General features: G+C 31.2%; 1 protein-coding gene across 3 annotated transcripts in view; it reads left to right on the top strand.

Annotated features, from left to right (window-relative positions):
* LOC114343472 (cullin-4B) overlaps window positions 1-21,843 on the top strand; it is a 193,247-nt gene extending 171,404 nt beyond the window's left edge. For all 3 annotated transcript variants that reach the window (XM_050663479.1, XM_050663480.1, XM_050663481.1), the window contains exons 4-5: window positions 4,439-4,591; window positions 21,360-21,843. In XM_050663479.1, the coding sequence (XP_050519436.1) occupies window positions 4,439-4,591; window positions 21,360-21,455 (249 nt within the window). In that variant the 3' untranslated portion in view covers window positions 21,456-21,843. The remainder of the gene's footprint in view (window positions 1-4,438; window positions 4,592-21,359) is intronic.
* The last annotated feature ends 1,017 nt before the right edge of the window (window positions 21,844-22,860 follow it).

Here is a 22,860-nt window from a genome sequence, read left to right as displayed (position 1 = left end):
CTTCAACTTGTTGTGGTCAACTTATCGCAGCGTGTAAACAGCATTGCAATCATCAACAAATCACAGCAACTTGTCATCACAACTAGTTGCACAACTTATCGCCGTGTTTAAACGCCCCTTAAGGGATCAGCTAAAACTTTTAGAAACGATCTGTCAGCAAAATATTAAACTTAGGCCAGTCCTTCATTTAACAAAGACAGAATATTCAATTAAATTAAAAGCAGCAAAAAGTAGTCACTTCATGAGACAGTTAAACGAATCATCAAATAAAATAAAATGTATTTGGCATTTAGTAAACTTAACAGTCGGGAAACAAAACAACTCAAAAGTACCTAGTGATAATAATAATAATTTAGCAGACAAATTTAACCACCATTTTGTTGAAATGGCTCCAAAGTTCCTTGCCGCTTTGGATCCTACTAAAATAGGTGGGTTTACATCAGCATCGAAAAACCGTAATAGTTGTTCTATGTTTTTATATCCAACTAACCCACAGGAAATAACTAGTATAGTCGGAAGTTTTAAATCCAAACACAGTTGTGGTTTTGATCAGATTTCCCCTAAGTTATTAAAACAATGCATTCACGCTCTCGCAGATCCACTGACGGATATTTGTAATGCCTCTTTTCAACAAGCAATATTTCCTAGTATGTTTAAACTATCTATTGTAATTCCTTTATTCAAAAGTGGTGATAAAGATGACCTTAACTACCGTCCCATAAGTCTCTTATCTGTGTTTTCAAAGATAATTGAAACTCTGGTTTATACTAGAATAAACGCATTCCTAAAAAAGCATAGTGTCTTGCATAATTTTCAACATGGTTTTACATCTTCTAAGTCTACAACTACAGCTCTTGCAAATTTCGTCAGCTTAGTGTTGGATGCTTTGGACAGACGAGGGAAGGCATGTGGTTTATTTCTCGATTTGTCCAAGGCTTTTGATACTTTGGATCATAATTTGTTGCTAACAAAACTTGAGGGGATTGGTATTCGTGGTGTAGTTCTAAAATGGTTTACTTCCTACCTAGAAAATAGAAGACAAAAAGTAAAGATAACATCTAATGGACTTTTAAACGAATCAAACACATTGGATATCCATTATGGTGTCCCTCAGGGTAGTGTATTGGGTCCTCTACTTTTTATAGTATATATTAATGATATAGCTTTGGTAACTAATTCACTGAGTGGAGTTAACATCATCAGTTATGCGGATGATACCAACATTCTACTCACAGCAACATCCGATCAAAATTTGCAAAATAAAACTACACAGATACTATCCACCATCAACAGTTATTTCTTATCCAACAAACTAGTTTTAAATGAAGAGAAATCAAAGTATATGATTTTCACGTCAAATAATTTATTAAACCATCAAGCCACTATACAAGCAGCAATAGATAAAACAGACTGCACGAAGTTGCTGGGGGTCCTGTTAGACAGTAATTTTAAATGGTCAAACCACATTTCTAATTTAAAATCCAGATTAAGTCGCGCATGTTATGCATTGAGAATTCTTTCACATCTCTTTAGTACATCAATATTAAAAACAGTATACTTGCCCATTTTTACTCAATAGCCAAATATGGCATTGAAGTCTGGGGTTGTACCTCTGAATTAGAGCAGATATTCGTACTTCAGAAAAGAGCTATTAGGATAATGTATAAAATGAAATTTAGAGATTCTTGTAGAGGCATCTTTAGACAAAACAATATTCTTACAATTCCTGGTCTGTATATATTTTCGTGTATAATGTATTTACATTGCAAAATTTATGAATTGAATAAATTTCACTTTAACCATGTTTATTCAACAAGATTCAGAGACAATCACTTTATGCTTCCACAACATCGTTCTGTTTTGTTGGAAGGTAGCACACATTATGCAGCCATAAGTTTCTCTAACAAATTGCCAATAGATATACGAATGAATTTACATCAGCCAAACTTTCGGAGGTGTGTACATCAATACATTTGTGAGCTAGAGCCATATTCTAAAAATAACTTTTAAGTATGTTTTGTCGTATTTATTAATTTATATACTTTTGTATGTCTGTAACTTTGACTTGTCTCATACATGTACTTTGTACAATGTCGCATGTGATGAATAAATTTGACTTGACTTGACTTGACTTGACAAGTACTAGTGTTTTGTTTTGATAGTGAGAGTAGCTGAAAAGTGGAACGAGAGACAAATCAAATAAATACCTCTTTGATTCTGTAAAGTCCAAGAGAGTAAGTTACAAGAATTATCATTATTAAAATTATTTGTGACACCAAGTAAAAAAGATACTTTTGTCTCAGGAGATTATTGTTGAGAGAAAGAGAGGAGAGAGTTTTGGAGTTTATTGAACGAGTACTGTCAAAAAAGAGGCCTGTCTTGTGTTTTTGGAGAAATAGTTGCTGGTATCCTGCTCGATTGTTTGCTGAGAAAGGAGAGGGCTTTGATTGGTAGCCTAACATAATCAACAAGGAGGAGCTGTTTGGGTCAAGAGGAGACATCATTGTGTGTGAATCAAAAAGGTCAGTCAATAACCTATGTGATAGATTTTTTTTATAATCAGAAGTTAATTTTTTTACGTAAAAGCATATGAATTTAAGATTCCAACATTTCAAAAATTTAATAGGAAGTATAAGTAATTTTGCGAATACCAAATTTGTTTGGTTAGCTGGGTTTATTAAGGGTATCAAGAACAAAGCGATTAATATTTGTTTGAATTAGATTAATTTATATGGTAAAAGTTTCTTTTGGACAGTTATGCCCACAGGATTTAATTGATAAATTTATAGAGCATTGCTTTTGATAATAAAGATATTTGTATGTGTTTATTTATGATTTTTCTATTTATTTCCTTTTCCTATTTTATCCCGATAAGGATCAACTAAGAGATACTGAAGCCACGAGAAAGGATAAGTATAACCTAAGAGAATTTAATTAAATTTTTTTTGACAAAAGGCACCCTGAGATTTTTTCTTAATATTTTTATGTATGATTTGCGTTAATTAAATAATTGATCAAATAAATAATAATTAATATAAAAGTAATAGAAAGCAGATCATAACAATATATATATGTACTTTGATATTGGATTGATCATTAACTTTTGATTTAAACCAGACCACTTAACTAACTCTGGTTTTTTGTTGTTTGTAGCATTTAATTTTACTTTAACCGAGACCTGAAGATGCTGTGCAAAGTGTAGACAGCTAAACCGGTCTCAGTTGTAAATTTAATTGTTTGTGAGAACGTCTCTCTTTTCTTTACTACACACTTTTTAGAATCGTCATTGGAATAATAGTCATTATTAGTAGTAGTGAATAACTACATTGCAGATTTGATACGCATCTAAAAAGACAAACAGTTCATGGAACTCCATCTTAAAGTGCCCTCTCTTCAATGGAGGTTGGTTACTACAATTGGAAACCCTTGTATGTCTTCAGCTGTTCTTATTATCTGTTCAAAATTTAGCCCTGTCCATTGTCGGATGTTTCTTAACTTGATAATCTTTTCCTTCCTAGTGCTCTCTTTCCCTCGATCTTTCTTTTCACTATTAGTTGAGCATATTGGTACTTATTATCAGTATGTGGCCTAGATATGATGTTTTTCTAACTTTCACTGTGTTGAAAAGTTCTCGATCTTTGCTTATTCTATGCAGCACTTCTTCGTTTGATGTATCATCCGATATCCATGAAATTTTGAGGATGATCCGGTAGATCCACATTTCAAAGGCCTTCAATTTATTTACGATTGATGTTTTAAGGGTCCACGTTTCAACTGCATATAGAAGAGTCAACCAGACTATCATTTAGATAAACGTAGTCGAATTTCGAGTTTTATTCGAGAAGCACATAGCAGTCTTTTGATTTTTTCGAACAATTTTCTGACCTGTTCTATTCTCGATCTTACTTCTATCAGGATTTAGGCTGCTATCGATTTAACACTCCAGGTACTTCTATTGACTTGTTCTAAAATGTGCCCGTTTATTGTGCAAGGTTGAGGAGGTACATTCTGGTTTTTTCGAATTGACATGACTTTAGTTTCCCTAATGTTTATTTTCATATCGAATTGCTCACAGATTGAGTTGGTCTTGTCGATGAGTCGTTGTAGACCCAAGTCGGAATCCGAACTGAACTTCTCTCGTTCCCGCTCTGAATAAAAAACTGATGGTCTCCGATGACTGTTTCGAACTTTTTGTAGATTCGGTTATGTACGACTTTTAATAGGACTTTTTCTGCGTGACTCATGCTTATCAGATGGAACTCGATGAATATTGATTCTAGCCAGTTTTGGGGCATTTTCCTGTATAACCTCCATATATCCTCTATGAACATCATCCATGTTCATGGAGCATCTAATATTACATTCGATAATAGTGGAAAATATTAGCTTAGATTGGGGAGATATTTTACACATTGTGTTTTAAAGATATTTTTTTTAGTCTGAGGAGCAAAAGGCGACTGAAGAAAGAGTGTATCAAGATAGACAATACCAAATTGATGCTGCTATTGTGCGCATTATGAAGATGAGGAAAACACTCAGCCATAATTTGCTCATCAGTGAATTATATCTGCAACTCAAATTTCCTGTTAAGGTAAGCTATACTAAAATTGACCTTCGTTAGCTCTTGAATATATGTATATAGTATATTCTTTCCACTTTTAAAAATTCATTGAATATTTTTAGCTATTAACAATGTTGTTGGTCATTATAGAAGAATCTCTTTTAACTAGTGACTCTATAAACAATTCTGCCAGGGTTTAATTAGGGAATGAAATATTAAGAATTGGTATATAGAAATTTATAGATTTTAATGACTATGTATTTTTATGTGCTCATAAAATATAGTAGATAAAGGGTACCCCCCATTAAGATAGGCAAAATGCTATCACTCCCAGAATTCAATTTTTTTATTTTTTTACGTTCTATGCAATTAAAAAATGAGATTACGCGGATTTTTAGCTCGCCACCCCCCTTACCCCTCCCCCCACAGCCAAAAACATAGATTTTTAGATTTAATTCATTTAGTTGGGTTGCAATTGATTTAAAAATTTCAAAAAATTCACACGTGTAGCTGAGGCTTTTACAAAACATGTTCATTTTTTATGGACCCGTAGGTCGAGTGTACATAACCTCATTTTTTTTTTATTTTTTTAAAGCTCATAACTTCTTTTAGAGCTGGCTGCAGGTCCAATTTTTTTGCATTCTGTGTATTTTATCAAAAACTATCTGATTTTTTTCAGATTTTTCCGTCAACTGCGCCATCTTGAAAAATGCGGAAAACTGTCTTTTAGGGGGTTTTTTGGTGATTTTCTCCATTTTATAGACTTCAAAATAGATCAACTTAAGGTTTTTTTAATAGATTATATATACTTTGAAATAACTGATATTTTAGGATATTCAAAAATTGGGCAAAACACCTTTAAACCCCCCAAAATCATGTTTTTTCAAGTTATGTAAGGGTTTTTGCGCGTTGAGTATTTTTTGAAATCGATACAGCCTTAATATATTTTTTTCATTTTTTTACGTTATATGTAAATAAAAAATACGACTCATCGCATTTTTAGCCCATGGCCCCCTCCCCCTGTCCCCACAAAAACGTCAATTTTTCTACAAACATCAAATGAATGGTACCTCTCTCTCGCGGACGGCCCCCTCAATACCTGCTTAGTTAATTATTAAAAATAATAGCTTAGTAATAAAATAATGACAAAAATTTCTCCAGGCTCTTCTAGGGGGGGCTTTAGACTTGTGATTTGCTCACTTTCTAACTTTCATAATAATAATTTTTAATCGAGTTATTAAGCCTTAAAATGGCCATTTTCTCGTTTTTCAAATTTTAAATCACGTATAACTCGACAAAAGTCAATTTTAAAGAAAAATCACAAGAGACCTTTTTTGCTCAGATTGATCCAGAGAATCTAAAACAAATTTATCCGAAGTCAAAAATTGATTTTTTTAATTTGTATAAAAAATTGTTTAAACAATTTTCTGACTGCGGTACTGCCTGGCAACTTGTGGATTTGTTATAAGGGCCTGTTTTTGAGTAATTTGTGCAAAAGAAACGAGTCGGAATAATTTACCAAACGGCGGCGAACATACAGCCTGCACTATACTTCGTTTCAGACTGCGTGGATTAATCCTAAAGCCTAAAAGATTCGGCCTAATTAATCCTAATCCTAAAGCAAAAGATAGAAAAAGCTTGCCAATAAACTTATATGTAAACATTTCCTTTTTATGGTGTTCTATGTGGCAGTAAACGTGAAGCAAAATGATATTATAGGCAGATATATATATATATATATATATATATATATATATATATATATATATATATATATATATATATATATATATATATATATATATAAAATATAGGAAATAATAAATAAATCAGGAAATAAGCAATAAAAACCCAGGAATTAAACACCAACTATTTATATATATATATATATATATATATATATATATATATATATATATATATATATATATATATATATATATTGCTTATTTCCTGACCGTGAATTTTTAAACAGTTGGTTTTTAATTCCTGGGTTTGCGGTCTGTTATAAATAAAACACTTGATTTTGCTTAGACGTTTCGGCTCTTTGCCATTTTCAATAAGCACTTTTAATTATTAAAACATTACACTGTTAACAAACATATTTTATATACAATACACGTAATATTTTGAAAATTTAAAAAAATGCACATCGTGTTTCTCTAAGATGTTATGAGAGAATGCCAGGCATGGGCATTGGGCATATGGTAAAAGCACTTCACAACGGTTTTGGATGGTGGTCGTAAAACCAAAACGATAATATACAGGAGATCAAGTTACATAATATACGAAAGAAATAAATCTGACTAATGTTTAACTTTTAATAATGGGAGCAAGATTTTTTGTAGTTGTGATCTGAGTATGTAACTCGAAATATGAATACTGAGGTGCGTATTTTTTTTTTGTATTTTATATGGAACAGAGGCTTGAACGCTAAAACAAGGATATTCATTAATGATAGAACATTATAATAGAACAGAGTATTTGATATGTGGGCATATAGAAGATTTTTAAAAATAACCTTGGTTCAAAAGATTAAGAGACAACCACGTTTTGTAACCGAATGAAATAAAGAAAAATGAGATATTAAATACAATTAAAATAAGAAATTTACATTATTTGGAAACATGTTATGAGAAATGAGATATGTGTTTATGTAGATCGTTATATAGGAAAAGATACTGGACAGAAGAAGCTTAGGACGCTGACATATATCCTGGCTAAACAAAATTGATGTAATGATACAAACTGCAACTCTGTTGAGTTGCTATAAGAGGTAGCACGTAACAAAAAAAATAAAAATGCCGTATTTAAAGTGTTTACCAATGGTGTGCTTACAACCACACTTAATTTATCAAATTGTGATATATATTGGAGAGATCTTTAATATCAGTTTTATTATTGATACAATTTTGGTCTTTCTTTATGTGGATCATCTCCAATATACATCTTTTGTTATAATTTTGCTCTTTTTCCAGAATCTGTACATTTTCAAAATCAAAACTATGGTTATTTTCTACTGAATGTTTGGCTAAGGCTGTGGTAGTTATTTTGTTTGTTTGTACACTATGTTTGTGTGCAACAATCCTTCTGTGTAGATATTGATGTGTTTGCCCAATATAAATTGTAAAGACTGCAATTCAACATATATTGGGCAAACACATCAATATCTACACAGAAGGATTGTTGCACACAAACATAATGTACAAACAAACAAAATAACTACCACAGCCTTAGCCAAACATTCAGTAGAAAATAACCATAGTTTTGATTTTGAAAATGTACAGATTCTGGAAAAAGAGCAAAATTATAACAAAAGATGTATATTGGAGATGATCCACATAAAGAAAGACCAAAATTGTATCAATAATAAAACTGATATTAAAGATCTCTCCAATATATATCACAATTTGATAAATTAAGTGTGGTTGTAAGCACACCATTGGTAAACACTTTAAATACGGCATTTTTATTTTTTTTGTTACGTGCTACCTCTTATAGCAACTCCACAGAGTTGCAGTTTGTATCATTACATCAATTTTGTTTAGCCAGGATATATGTCAGCGTCCTAAGCTTCTTCTGTCCAGTATCTTTTCCTATATAACGATCTACATAAACACATATCTCATTTCTCATAACATGTTTCCAAATAATGTAAATTTCTTATTTTAATTGTATTTAATATCTCATTTTTCTTTATTTCATTCGGTTACAAAACGTGGTTGTCTCTTAATCTTTTGAACCAAGGTTATTTTTAAAAATCTTCTATATGCCCACATATCAAATACTCTGTTCTATTATAATGTTCTATCATTAATGAATATCCTTGTTTTAGCGTTCAAGCCTCTGTTCCATATAAAATACAAAAAAAAATACGCACCTCAGTATTCATATTTCGAGTTACATACTCAGATCACAACTACAAAAAATCTTGCTCCCATTATTAAAAGTTAAACATTAGTCAGATTTATTTCTTTCGTATATTATGTAACTTGATCTCCTGTATATTATCGTTTTGGTTTTACGACCACCATCCAAAACCGTTGTGAAGTGCTTTTACCATATGCCCAATGCCCATGCCTGGCATTCTCTCATAACATCTTAGAGAAACACGATGTGCATTTTTTTAAATTTTCAAAATATTACGTGTATTGTATATAAAATATGTTTGTTAACAGTGTAATGTTTTAATAATTAAAAGTGCTTATTGAAAATGGCAAAGAGCCGAAACGTCTAAGCAAAATCAAGTGTTTTATTTATAACAGACCGCAAACCCAGGAATTAAAAACCAACTGTTTATATATATATATATATATATATATATATATATATATATATATATATATATATATATAGTGATTTTTTGAATAACGGCAATTCGGTCAGATGAAATAAAACTCTATTTGTTCTAGGTCTCAATATTTCGTCACTATTTGGTGACTTTTTCAGGAGAAAACTGTAAATTTATTAAGATTAGATATGGACAAAAGACAAAACATTTCATTACTTACAACTATAAGAGTGATAATTTAAATTCGTTTAACATATTATATTGAACATTGACTTGAGAAATGACTGATGTTATTTTGACATATATTTCGGAGTTATGGTAACTGCAATATATTTTATGTTAATAGAATATTGTCTAATATTGAAAAAAAATTTTTTTTTTTTTTTTTTAGTGAATACGTCAAAGTAAACAAGAGAAAGTATTTGCGAAATTTTAAGGTGGAAAGGTAATAGTAGACAAATGAAAAAGGACTTGAAGTATTTTAAATTGACTATAAAATGTAATCGATGGTACGTAATGAGTTAGTGTAAGACTGGTATTCAGAACTTGAATAAAAATAAGGTAGATTCATTGTTAGTAGATTAATTGAGTAATTTGTTTGTATTTTTTAAATTTTGGGAAAGAATGTTATGAATTACTTAGAATATTACAGTAGATATTACTCAAATGGTTAGTGTCAGTCTTATAATTAATTGATTCTGGAGTTTTGTTAATATGTACCATCTCAAGGAAGAGTCGTTTTTTATAGTTGTCAACTTGTTCCAAAATTTTTACATTATTAAAATCAAATTTATGTCCTGTATTTAAGTGGTGATCTACTAAGGCACAATAGTTTTTTTTGATGTTGCAGTCACTTTTATGTTGAGTGACGCGTTGCTTAAGCCACTGTTTACTTTGACCAATATAACAACCTTGACATTCAATGCAATTTATTTTGTAAATTATGTTGCCCTTTAATGTATTTGGAGTATTAGCTTTAGTTTTTGAGAACAACATTGAATTTAGAAGTGGATTGTACTTAACTAATTTGATGTTGGGAAAAATTTTAAAAAGTGGGACAATCTGGTCTGTTAGATTTTGGACATAAGGTATTTTTTTGTAAATAACTGGCTGTGGATTATTAATCAAAGGTCTATTAGATGAGTTGGTGTTATAAATAAGTTTTTTTAAAATGTGTTTTGGGTAGCCATTGTTCAAAAACATTTCAAAAAGTTTATTAAGATTGATATCTAAGAAACTTCGATTACAAATTGTCGTTATCCGATTTTTCATGGATATGATTGTGTTAAATTTTTGATTTCTAGGATGATTTGAATAATAATTTATAAATCTGCCGGATGCAGTATCTTTTTGATACCAATCTAATATGATTTTATGTCCAAAATTTAACAGACCAGATTGTCCCACTTTTTAAAATTTTTCCCAACATCAAATTAGTTAAGTACAATCCACTTCTAAATTCAATGTTGTTCTCAAAAACTAAAGCTAATACTCCAAATACATTAAAGGGCAACATAATTTACAAAATAAATTGCATTGAATGTCAAGGTTGTTATATTGGTCAAAGTAAACAGTGGCTTAAGCAACGCGTCACTCAACATAAAAGTGACTGCAACATCAAAAAAAACTGTTGTGCCTTAGTAGATCACCACTTAAATACAGGACATAAATTTGATTTTAATAATGTAAAAATTTTGGAACAAGTTGACAACTATAAAAAACGACTCTTCCTTGAGATGGTACATATTAACAAAACTCCAGAATCAATTAATTATAAGACTGACACTAACCATTTGAGTAATATCTACTGTAATATTCTAAGTAATTCATAACATTCTTTCCCAAAATTTAAAAAATACAAACAAATTACTCAATTAATCTACTAACAATGAATCTACCTTATTTTTATTCAAGTTCTGAATACCAGTCTTACACTAACTCATTACGTACCATCGATTACATTTTATAGTCAATTTAAAATACTTCAAGTCCTTTTTCATTTGTCTACTATTACCTTTCCACCTTAAAATTTCGCAAATACTTTCTCTTGTTTACTTTGACGTATTCACTAAAAAAAAAAAAATTTTTTTTTCAATATTAGACAATATTCTATTAACATAAAATATATTGCAGTTACCATAACTCCGAAATATATGTCAAAATAACATCAGTCATTTCTCAAGTCAATGTTCAATATAATATGTTAAACGAATTTAAATTATCACTCTTATAGTTGTAAGTAGTGAAATGTTTTGTCTTTTGTCCATATCTAATCTTAATAAATTTACAGTTTTCTCCTGAAGAAGTCACCAAATAGTGACGAAATATTGAGACCTAGAACAAATAGAGTTTTATTTCATCTGACCGAATTGCCGTTATTCAAAAAATACGAAAATATTTGTACAAATATATATATATATATATATATATATATATATATATATATATATATATATATATATATATATATATATATACAGCGTGTCTACTTAAGTTGGAAACATATGGGAAACTTTTTTGTTATTCATTTTACGAAAAAAGTTATTCTTTATAAAAAGTTCTGCATGCTCTAAAACCTAAGATTCAATCATCAGATATCAAATTTTGTTAATATTATACGAGGTATGTCAAAAAATATGAACTTCGTTCAAGAGTAAAGTACCTTTATTTCTCTCAATATCGAAAATTCTTATTATGAAAAGTTGTTTGGAAATAAAAACTAAGATCAAATATGCAATTACATGCTTCTAATTGGAAAAAAATATTTTCCAATTTTTTCTCAAATTTATTGATACGAACTTCGTTTTTATTTATTACACATACGATAACTCTTTTATTATTACTTTTACGAAAAAAAGCTATTCTTTATAAAAAGCTCTGTATGTCCTAAGACCGAAGATGCAACCATCAGATATCACATTTTATTAATTTTATACGAGGTATGTCAAAAAATATGAATTTCACTCAAGAGTAAAGTACCTTTATTTTTCATAATATTGAAAACGGTTATTAAAAAAGTTGTTTAGAATTAAAAACTATGTTTCAATATGCAATTACATCTTTCTAATTGAAATATTGTGAAATATAAAGGTACTATAATCTTGAGCGAATTTCATATTTTTTGACACACCTCGTATAAAATTAATAAAAGTTGATATCTCATGGTTGTGTCTTAGATTTTAGACCATGCAAAGCTTTTTATGAAGAATAACTTTTTTTCGTATAATGAATAATAAACGAGTTATCATATTTGTAATAATTAAAAACGATGTTGGGTGTCCATGAATTTGAGAAATTTTTTTATTTTTCTATTAGAAGCATGTAATTGCATATTTAATCTTAGTTTTTAATTCCAAACAACTTTTTATCATAAGAATTTTCGATATTGAGAGAAATAGAGGTAATTTACCCTTGACTGAAATTCATATTTTTTGACATACCTCGTATAATATTGAGAAAATTTGATATCTGATGATTGAATCTTAGGTTTTGGGGCATGCAGAACTTTTTATAAAGAATAACTTTTTTTCGTAAAATTAATAATAACAAAGCTTCCCATATGTTTCCAACTTAAGTAGACACGCTGTATATGAGCAATATTTCTACTTTTCGGTGAATTTTGTGGGGAGGGTCCTCGGATTTTCTTCAAATTTTAGTATGTTATTGGACTTATTGAGAAAACGTCATCCTGAGAGTTACAGCCCCAGGGGCCTTAGAGCCCTAGATAGGGCCCGTCAAAGACCCAAAAAAGGTCGTTTTTAGCCTATATTTGACAGGCTGTATATCGACTCCCAGTTAACCGATTTTAACTCACCAAACGTTATTTTCTTTATAATTTTAAGTAGTTTTATCAGTGACAATTTCAAGTCTCTAATTAATAACCTTGATTTTTGGGACCATTTTAAGTAACGCTAAAAATTTCAAAAAATTGCTATTTTCAAAAATTTGTTAAAAATCTAATTTTAATCCGATTTTCTTTTTCTGGTCGGCGGTTTAAACGTAATAAAAAGGTCTTTAAAACAATATTTCAAGAGTTAAAATCCGTTCGGTAGAAGCGGATATACAACAGATTGAAAATGGACATTTTTGTAAAAATCGCGTTTTTATGGATTTTCAAAGTGCTGACACGTTTTTGGGGTATATATTAAATTGTACCAAAATTTTTTTAGAAGTAGCTTTTTATATAAATAATAACTTCGTATTGGAGATTTTCTTGGCCCGGGCCTCTATCTACCTTATATGACCCTCTAAAAATGAGTATTTTGTTACTCAAATGAGGTGACTTAACAAACAACTTACGGCCTATTTATATCAATCAGAGAGCCTGAAGACTTTAACTATTACGGATTAGAAAAGTAGAGATCACAACCTTTTATTTGAGGGCTCACACAAACTTCTAGGTAGCCTAGAAGTACAGTTATGATATTTCAAAGTCCTAACTAAAATTAAAGTATCAATTCTGTGAACGCTACTTTTATAGACTAAGAGCCGCTATGGGTGAAATTTGTTAACTATTTTAGGCACGATAAGAGGCCATAACTTAAACAATAAAACCTAAAAGAAAACGTATGAACACTATACCGTCACTTTTTAGAAGCACATACCTCGACAGTGGCGCATCAAACTTTCCACTTATGAACGGGATAAATAAATTAAAAGGTACCCTTCCTTACACCCAGAATTCAATTTTGTTAATTTTTTAAAGTTCTACGTTATTAAGAAATAAAACTTTAACACACCACCCCCATCCCCCTTCCCCCACCACCAAAAAATCCAAAAAACTGTTTTTTAGGGGATTTTTGGTGATTTTCCCTATTTTATAGACTTCAAAATAGATTAAATTAATGTTTTTTTATAGGTTATATGTTAATTGAAGTAACTGTGCCCTGTAGAATATTTAAAAATTGGATAAATACGTTGAAACCCCCAAAAAACCCCCTCGAAAAACAATTTTTTGGATTTTTGAAGATGGAGAACCTTACGGAAACTTCTGAAATAAATTAGAAATATAGCATTTGATAAAATACACAAGATTAAAACAAAATAGTCCAACAGCCATCCCCAAAAAAAAGTTTTTCGTTTAAAAGTTTATAAAAATAAAAAAATAATTTTTTTTAGGTTACGTCACTCAACCTACGTGTCTATAAAAAATAGGCATGTTTTGTAAAAGCCACAAGTATGCGTGTGAATTTTTTGAAAGTTTAAAATTGATTACATCCCACCTAAAAAAAATAGAAAACGAGAAATGAACTTTTTGATGGTGGGGGTAGGAAAACAGGGGAGACGGGTTGAAATTACACTGAGTCTTATTTTTGAATTACGTATAACTTTAAAAAATAAAAAAAAAATTCTGGGAGTGAGGGAGGGTACCTTTTAATTTATTTATCCCCTCCATAAGTAGAATGTTTGATGCGCCACTGTCGAGGTGTGTGCCTCTAAAAAGTGACGGCAGAGTGTTCATAGCTTTTCTTTTAGGTTCTACTATTTAAGTTTTAGGCTTTTATCGTGCTTAAAATAATTATCAAATTTCATCTATAGCGGCTCTTAGTCTATAAAAGTAGCGTTCACAGAATTGATACTTTGATTTTAGTTAAGACTTTGAAATATCATAACTGCACTTCTAGGCTACCTAGAAGTTTGTATGACCCCTTAAATAAAAGGTTTTAATCTCTACTTTTATAATCTGTGATAGATAAAGTCTTCAGGCTATCTGATTGATAGAAATAAGCCGTAAGTTGTTTGTTAAGTTGCCTCATTTGAGTAACAAAATACTCATTTTTAGAGGGTTATATAAGGTAGATAGAGGCTCGGGCCAAGAAAATCTCCAATGAAACGTTATTATTTATATAAAAAACTGCCTGTAAAAAAATTTTTGTACAATTTAATATATACCCCAAAACGTGTTAGCACTTTGAAAATCCGTAAAAACCCCATTTTTACAAAAATGTCTATTTTCAATCTGTTTTATCTCCACTTCTACTAAACGGATTTTAACTCACAAAATATCATTTTAAAGCCCTTTTTAATACCTTTAAACTGTGGTCCAGAAAATGAAAATCGGATTAAAATTAGATTTTTGACAAATTTTTGAAAATAGTAATTTTTTGAAATTTTTAGCGTTACTTAAAATGGTCCCAAAATCAGGGTTATTGACTAAAGCCTTGAAATTGTCACTGAAAAAACTACTTAAAATTACAAAGACAATGACGTTTGGTAAGTCAAAATCGGTTAAATGGGAGCCGATATACAGCCTGTCAAATATACGGCAAAAACGACCTTTTTTGGGTATTTGACGGGCCCTATCTAGGGCTCTAAGGCCCCTAGGGATCTGTAGCTCTCAGGATAACGTTTTTTAAATAGGTCCAATAACATACTAAAATTTGAAGAAAATCCGAGGACCCTCCCCACAAAATTCACCGAAAAGTAGAAATATTGCTCATATATATATATATATATATATATATATATATATATGTATATATATATATATATATATATATATATATATATATATATATATATATATATATATATATATATATATATATATATATATATGAAATAAACGAAAAGATTTCTCTGGTGTACAGAAGAAATCTTTTCCGTAGCGGCCGTGACCATGTGAATTCAAAGTCTTGATAAAAGACTATGAAACGACAAAAGATACCTCTTTGTATCACAGATTTGTCTACAAAGCCACGTTATTCGCTACGCATTCCTCAATAACGGAGAAACCGTGATAATATGAAAGAACGGCGATTGCATTTTATTACACTTCGACCACCACCGGTATCCTACACGACGTGTTTCGCAGGTTATGTCAACCGCTCGTCAGGAACACCTAGGTGAGTGGTCGAAGAGGAATAAAATGCATGGGGCCTTCCTGGTAATAATAAAATACCAGACTTCAGTACACTAGGTACGACATCTATATGAAATAAACGAAAAGATTTCTCTGGTGTACAGAAGAAATCTTTTCCGTACGGAAAGAAATTAATCGGAAAGAAATTCGCACGGAAAGAAATTCACAAAACGACAAGAAGTATGATATATTAAAATGTATTTTTCTTAAATTGATTATTCTGTTTTATTTTTGTTTTTTTGTATCCTCCCCAAAAAATATCAAAATGACATAGGTATCTTTACTTTATATAAAAATATTGCAAAAATTTGCAATTATTTTCTTAAATGTAGTTTACTTGAGGACAAACGGAGCAACAGATATACTGAGAAAAAAATTAAACCGAAAAAATTATGTTTTAGTGGGAAGGTTGAGGGTGTAGCGGGCTAAAATTGGACTAAGGCTTATTTTTTAAACACAAAACGAAAAAAAAAATGAAAAAAACATATTTAGGCTGTATTTATCTCAAAAAATATTAGGCCTGGATCTCCCGTACCAAAAAAAGTTGATTAATAGCAAGCTGAAAATTTGTTGATCGTTTAATGGTGTCTAGTTGGACAAACTTTGATGTAGGTATGGGAACACTGGAACAGGAGAAGTTTTAATTGTGAAACGTAATTTTAATTGTGGAACGTGCCATCCTGACAAGTTTATGATTGTGAAAACTAGCAGGTTGTTTTTAAGTTAATTCAATAGCAAACTTTATATAATATATGAAAAAATGTTTGTCCGACAAATATGTTGGGCATTTTAAGTCCGACACGTAGAACATGTCAAATGAAAGGAATTATATTGGTGGTAAATAGCAGTTTGATTTTTGCATGAGAGTTTAATGAAAAGCTAAAAAATTAATTGGAAGTACTGTCCAACAAAATACATGGGACGTTTTCGTAGTCTGACGTTCGAAACTTGTAACCTGTTCAACAATTAAAACTTCCCCTATTCCAGCATTCCCGTACATCAAAAAGTGTCCAACTAGACACTGTTAAGCTATTAACAAATTTTCAGTTTGCTATTAATAAACTTGTTTTTGATACACGGGATCCAGGCCTGTATGAGTAACCGCTGAAAAACTTTTAAAAAATTTGAAAACACAGTTTTTGGGGGGTTTAGAGGTATTTTGCTCAATTTTTGAATATCCCTAAACACTCAGTTATTTCAAATTATACATAACCTATAAAAAACCTTTAGTTAATCTATTTTGAAGTATATAAAATGGAAAAAATCCCTAAAAACCACCGAAAAAAAAAACAGTTTTGCAGATTTTTGAAAATGGCGCACCTTACGAAAAAATGTGAAAAAAAATCAGAAATATAGTTTTAAAAAAAAATACACAAAACACAAAAAAAAATTAGACATGCAGCATCACAAAAAAAAATTATACGTACCTATTAAAAAAACAAAAAAAAAATGAGGTTATGTACACTTGACCTTCGGTTCCATAAAAATAGATATTTTGTAAAAGCCTCACCTGTGCGTGTGAATTTTTTATAATTTATAATTTAATTGCAAACCAACTTAAAAAAAAATAAAATCGAAAAAGTGACTTTTTTGGCTGTGGGGGAGGGGGAAGGTGGTGGTGGGCTAAAATTGCTACGAGTCTTAATTTTTTAACCACAGAACGTAAAAAATAAAAAAAGTGTTTCGCACAATTCTTGAATATCCGAAAATACTCAGTTATTTCAAATTATACATGATATATCAACAAAACCTTGAGTTGATCTATTTTGAAGTCTATAAAATGGAAAAAATCCCCAAAAACCCCCTAAAAAAAAGTTTTCCTGATTTTTCAAGATGGCGCAGTTGAAAAAATCTGAAAAAATCAGATAGCTTTTGATAAAATACACAGTATTAAAAAAAATTGGACCTGCAGCCATCTCCAAAAAAAAGTTATGAGCTTTAAAACAATTTAAAAAAAATTTGAAGTTATGTACACTTGACCTACGGGTCCATAAAAAATGAACATGTTTTGTAAAAGCCTCAGCTACACGTGTGAATTTTTTGAAATTTTTAAATCAATGGCAACCCAACTAAAAAAAATTAAATCTAAAAATCTACGTTTTTGGCTGTGGGGGAGGGGTAAAGGGGGTGGCAAGCTAAAAATCCGCGTAATCTCATTTTTACATAGAACGTAAAAAAATTAAAAAAATTGAATTCTGAGAGTGAGAGCATTTTGCCTATCTTAACGGGGGGTACCCTTTGTATTGAGGTGACCTGGTCTGAACTGTAGTTTGCTGAATTTAGGCTTTATTTCTATTCAGCACCACTTCTTCTTTCAGGACCCTGTACGATTAGCGAATGTTATCGAAAATTTTGGCAATAATAACTTTGTTTACGGCAGATCGAAACCGATTGGCGGATGTTTCTTGATACCACGGTAGATTTCGAAGCCAAGCTGTTCTTCGTCCGGCCGTCTTTTTCTGTATTATGAGGTGTAGAAGGCTGTGTCTATGTAAAAGATTATGACTCTCTGGATGTCTAATTACATGGCCGAAATATTGTAACTTTCTAATTTTTATTGTTTTCGTTACTTCTGTGGTTTTTTTAATTCGGTGTAAAACTATTTCATTTTTTATTCATTCCAACTTGTCCGTAATATTCGTCAAAAGATCCCCATCTCAAAGTGCAGCTCTAGAGAAATGTGGAGAATACGTAGCAGATTATTAATCTGATTTTAAGGTTTAATGTAGTATCTCTCTTAATGAGAATTTTTTTAGTTCAAAGAGGGCGCTTATGGCTTGTTCGATGCATATTCTTATTTCTTTGTTTCTATCGCAGTTTAGACTCTTTCTAACTTTATTCCATACCCTCTGATATTCATTGGTTGTAACGTTTTGCTGATAACCAGTTATATCAAGTTATAGCCCATATTTTGGGGACCTATTGTGTTGTGAAGAGTAGGTCCTAAAACCAAAAAAAGTAAAGTAAAGTTTTCTATTTTAGTGGAGACTTCCCATTTTTAATTTAATTTTCCATTTCCAGCAATCGTTTTTTTAGATTATAGCGTCATCTATCCATAATTCGAAAAAATGTCTCGAATAAAAGTTGCTTATTTTTACGTAAGGAATCCAAATCTGCAATAAAAAATGGGGCTCCCATTTAAGATTTTAAAGTAACCCCCAACCCCACCTCCGTGGGGGGTCGTGTTTGGTGCCATTCGATAGAATTGTCAAAAATATTGTATAAGTGTATTTTTCAGTTTTTCGATCTGATGTTCATTTCGCGAAATATCGCGCGGTCCGTATTTAAAATATTAAATTTGCCCCCACCCCTCTCCGTGGGAAGTCGTGTTTGGTATCATTCGATAGATTTTTCAAAAATATTGAGTGCGTATTTTTACAAATCGGCAGATTTTTGAAATATACACTGTTTTGCCAAGTACTTAACTTACCTTATCTTAATCTGACGATTTCGATTTTTTCTAAGGATTGATTTTTTTCACTCCCCCCCCCCCCTTAACGAACCGAACTCCCCTGCATTAAGAGCCAATATATGGTCGAGGTACATTTTCAGGGTACAAGGTTTCTCCCCATGTAATAATATGACGCGCTCGAGTAACTGCAAAAATTCCCGCTTGGGCTCCCCTACTATACATCTACCTAGATTTTTTTTAAGGAAACAGTAGGTACACAGTACACTTATAAAATATAATATATTCTTCTTCCTTCTTGTATGTAGGCTTTAAAGCCTGTTCCTTCTTAAATATTAGCCTCCTAAATTGTTTAGATTATCGCATAATCTTTTTCTTGGTCTGCCAATACTTCTTCTTTGTCCATTTGGTGACTTATCATGTGCTATTCGTACTATCCTATCCTCTGCCATTCTACTAATGTGTTCGTTCAACTCCTGTTTCCGTTTTGTCACCCATCCATTTATATCTTCTACATTGCATGTTCTTCTTATGTTTTCACTTCTCTCCCTATCCAACAGACTTTTCCCTGATATTCGTCGAAGTATTTTTATCTCTGTTGTTTCTAGTAGTCTAGTAGGTATTAAAAATAATATATAAAACACTATATTGCACAATAAAACAGAACAGAATAAAAACTATGTTAAAGTTATAAAACATTACTTAAAATTAAAAAAACTGAAAATCAAAAAATAAAACATATTTATATTGCGATTTTTTTTAAAACAAATACACTTATTATGATTAAAACCAACGGATATTTCTTATAGAAATTGAACTTTTCTTGCTTTACCTTTGACAAATTCATTAATTAGATTTTCAATATTCAGTTCCCTTAAAAACTCAGATTCTGTAGAAATAACAGCAAGATTTTCTAGCCGCTCCTGACCCATTCTAGATCTTAGTACTTAATTATTAATTAGTTTTAGTTCAGAAAATTATCTCTCGGCTGAAGGTACAGAAATCGGTATAGTTAATAATACACGTAACGCAATAGTAATGTTTGGGAATGCGTGGACTAAATTATTTTTGGCAATTTTTTTTGCTTAAAAAAATATTTAGTTTTGAATTGGATATTTATTTAAAATTGCCGAGTCAAAGGGCGCCTTTAACGCCTTGGCGCCGTCGTGCGCCGCACGACCTTGCCCATATCGACGGCGCGTCCCTGATTGTAGCCTTCTTCGCGGTATCATCGACGAATGAATCGTAGGTAACGACTACGCCATGAAATTATCTTTTGTTTCTCAATTGATATCGACTTTCTACAGCGTTTAGAACTTAAACTAGATATCACACAATAAACGATATAGTGTGCTTCTTGGGCAAATGCTCCGCAGCGTTTACTGTAGCCAAAATAGAGTTAATTGTCGGTGGTCTATTTTCCCGAAAGAATTGGTGCACTATTCTACGGATACCGGTCTTTTCTGTCTCATCCTATTTATTTTCACGAGATGATAAAATTTTACCGGTTTCAGGCTTTTTCTTCGGTTGTTGGAAACCAGCAAGTGATGCATACTCCTGACGCACTTTGTAAATACTCCTTTCGTAAACACCACTTATTTCAGACACAAGCGTTATTATATTTGATAATGAATCATTACCACGGCGATCCAAATGATAGTTCGAAAATTAATGATTATCTGCTTTTCTGAAACACTGAAATGTAGGCCGCGTTTTCGTGAAACAATTACGTGGGCCATTACTAAATTTATCCAAGCTCGTAAAAAATAACAGAACCGACACTATAATCGCAATTTTCAAAGTTACTGCAACTCTACAGATTTTCTATCACTAATTTTATTTTCGCTAATCAGATCACTAATTATGGGAAACGTTATTAAATATGTTTTCTATTCCTAATAAGTAATTATTAACCTATTAAAATCCCATTACTCATTATGGCAGTTTCACATTTTAGAATAAATAAAAAGAAATTGTTTACTATTCATGTAATTCTAAATATCTAATGTGACGGAATTGTTAAGAATCACGGATTGTATGTTGTTCGTACGGTGGCTGCCGTGAAGAGCGGCAAAGTTGTCAAAAAATTCTATTTTAGTTTGTTTTGCCATATCTCTCGTACACTGCATCGCATGTCTGAAATACGCTATAGCTTTATTTTTTTATTTTACTGTAGTGGAGTTTTTTTACGTATTCAATTATATATGTACACATATTAATTTACTATTATTTTTAGCCTGCTGACCTGAAAAAACGCATTGAATCCCTTATCGATAGAGACTATATGGAACGCGATAAGGACAACCCAAACCAATACAACTATGTGGCCTAGGCCAACTTTATTTAGTATTATTCTTTAGGATTAAGTAATAATAGTTTCTACTAAACGTTTCTAAAAGAAAAATATCTAGTCCAGTTTAAATTCTGGCTTATTTTTTGTATTTATTTTTGATTTATCATATTGTATATTTTTGCTACCTCGAATATAAGTAACAAATGCGCTATTGGTAAAATATAATTCTCACTGATCTTATCATTTCAATTTTAATCTGTTCGTATCGTAAATTTTAGGACAACTGTAAGTATTGGAAAGGGATGCTATAAAAATGATAAATCTGCCAATTTTTGTAATCTGACTTGATTCTTAACAGCATTGAAGTACTAGTGGGTATGTTTTGCATATAAAATTTGCTGGAATAAAACATTAAATAGCTTTTAAAGACTTTATTTTTGTTTTTCGAAGTATTATCCACGAATATTAACACAATTTTGCATTTGCTCGACTCAACTCTGGAAGCAACCATCCCTATATAATAATAAAACCGATTGGGGAGTATTCAGGGAAAAATTAGATCATTTAATTACCTTAAATCATCCATTAAAAACTGAAATTGACATAGAAGTAGAGGCAGAAAAGTTGACCAAGATTATACAGGAGGCTTGCTATCCCACACTATGAAACGCGTCAAGGAAAATATGAAACATCTCCTTCACTTGAGGAAACAATGGCAACAAGCTAGGACCACAGAAAACAAGAAAAAATTGAACAAAGCCACCAAAGAATTGAAAGAGCTAATCATAGCAGAACAAAATCAGGGAATCCAGTGTTACCTGGAAAGCCTTACACCTACAGAGGCCACAGATTAGTCGCTGTGGAAAGCAACGATAAAAATAAAAAGGTCTTACTTGCCAAATCCACCAATCAGAAATGATAACACCTGGCCAGAAATGATTAAGAAAAATCTGAAGCTTTTGGCAAATATCTGAAAAAAAGTCTTCATGCCCTTTCCTTCAGAATTATCTGCTGAAGAAGAACACGAAATTACCGACTATCTAAATGTACCCTTCCAAATGGACCTGCCTCATAACAAGTTCACTATTAGAGAAGTCAAACAAACAATTATAGAAGAAATTAACATAAAAAAGCTCCTGGTTTCGATTTGGTATCTGGAAAAATTCTTCAAGAACTATCCGAAAAGTGCTATAGACTTATTACTTACATTTTTAATTCTATACTATGACTAAATTATTTCCCTAGCATCTGGAAAGTTGCCCAGATCGTTATGATAGCCAAGCCCGGGAAGAAAACAGAAGAGTTGTCTTCCTACAGACCGATAAGTCTACTGCCAATTATTTCCAAGGTTTTTGAGAAGCTATATGTTAAAAGGCTAAAAACTATAATAGACGAAAAAAAGATAATTCCAGATCACTAATTCGGATTCCGCAATAAACACGGG

This window comes from Diabrotica virgifera, chromosome 10 (assembly GCF_917563875.1).
Source record: "Diabrotica virgifera virgifera chromosome 10, PGI_DIABVI_V3a".
Lineage (NCBI taxonomy): Eukaryota > Metazoa > Arthropoda > Insecta > Coleoptera > Chrysomelidae > Diabrotica > Diabrotica virgifera.
The sequence above is the reverse complement of the archived record's forward strand: the minus strand, read 5'-3'. Positions and strand labels throughout refer to the sequence as shown.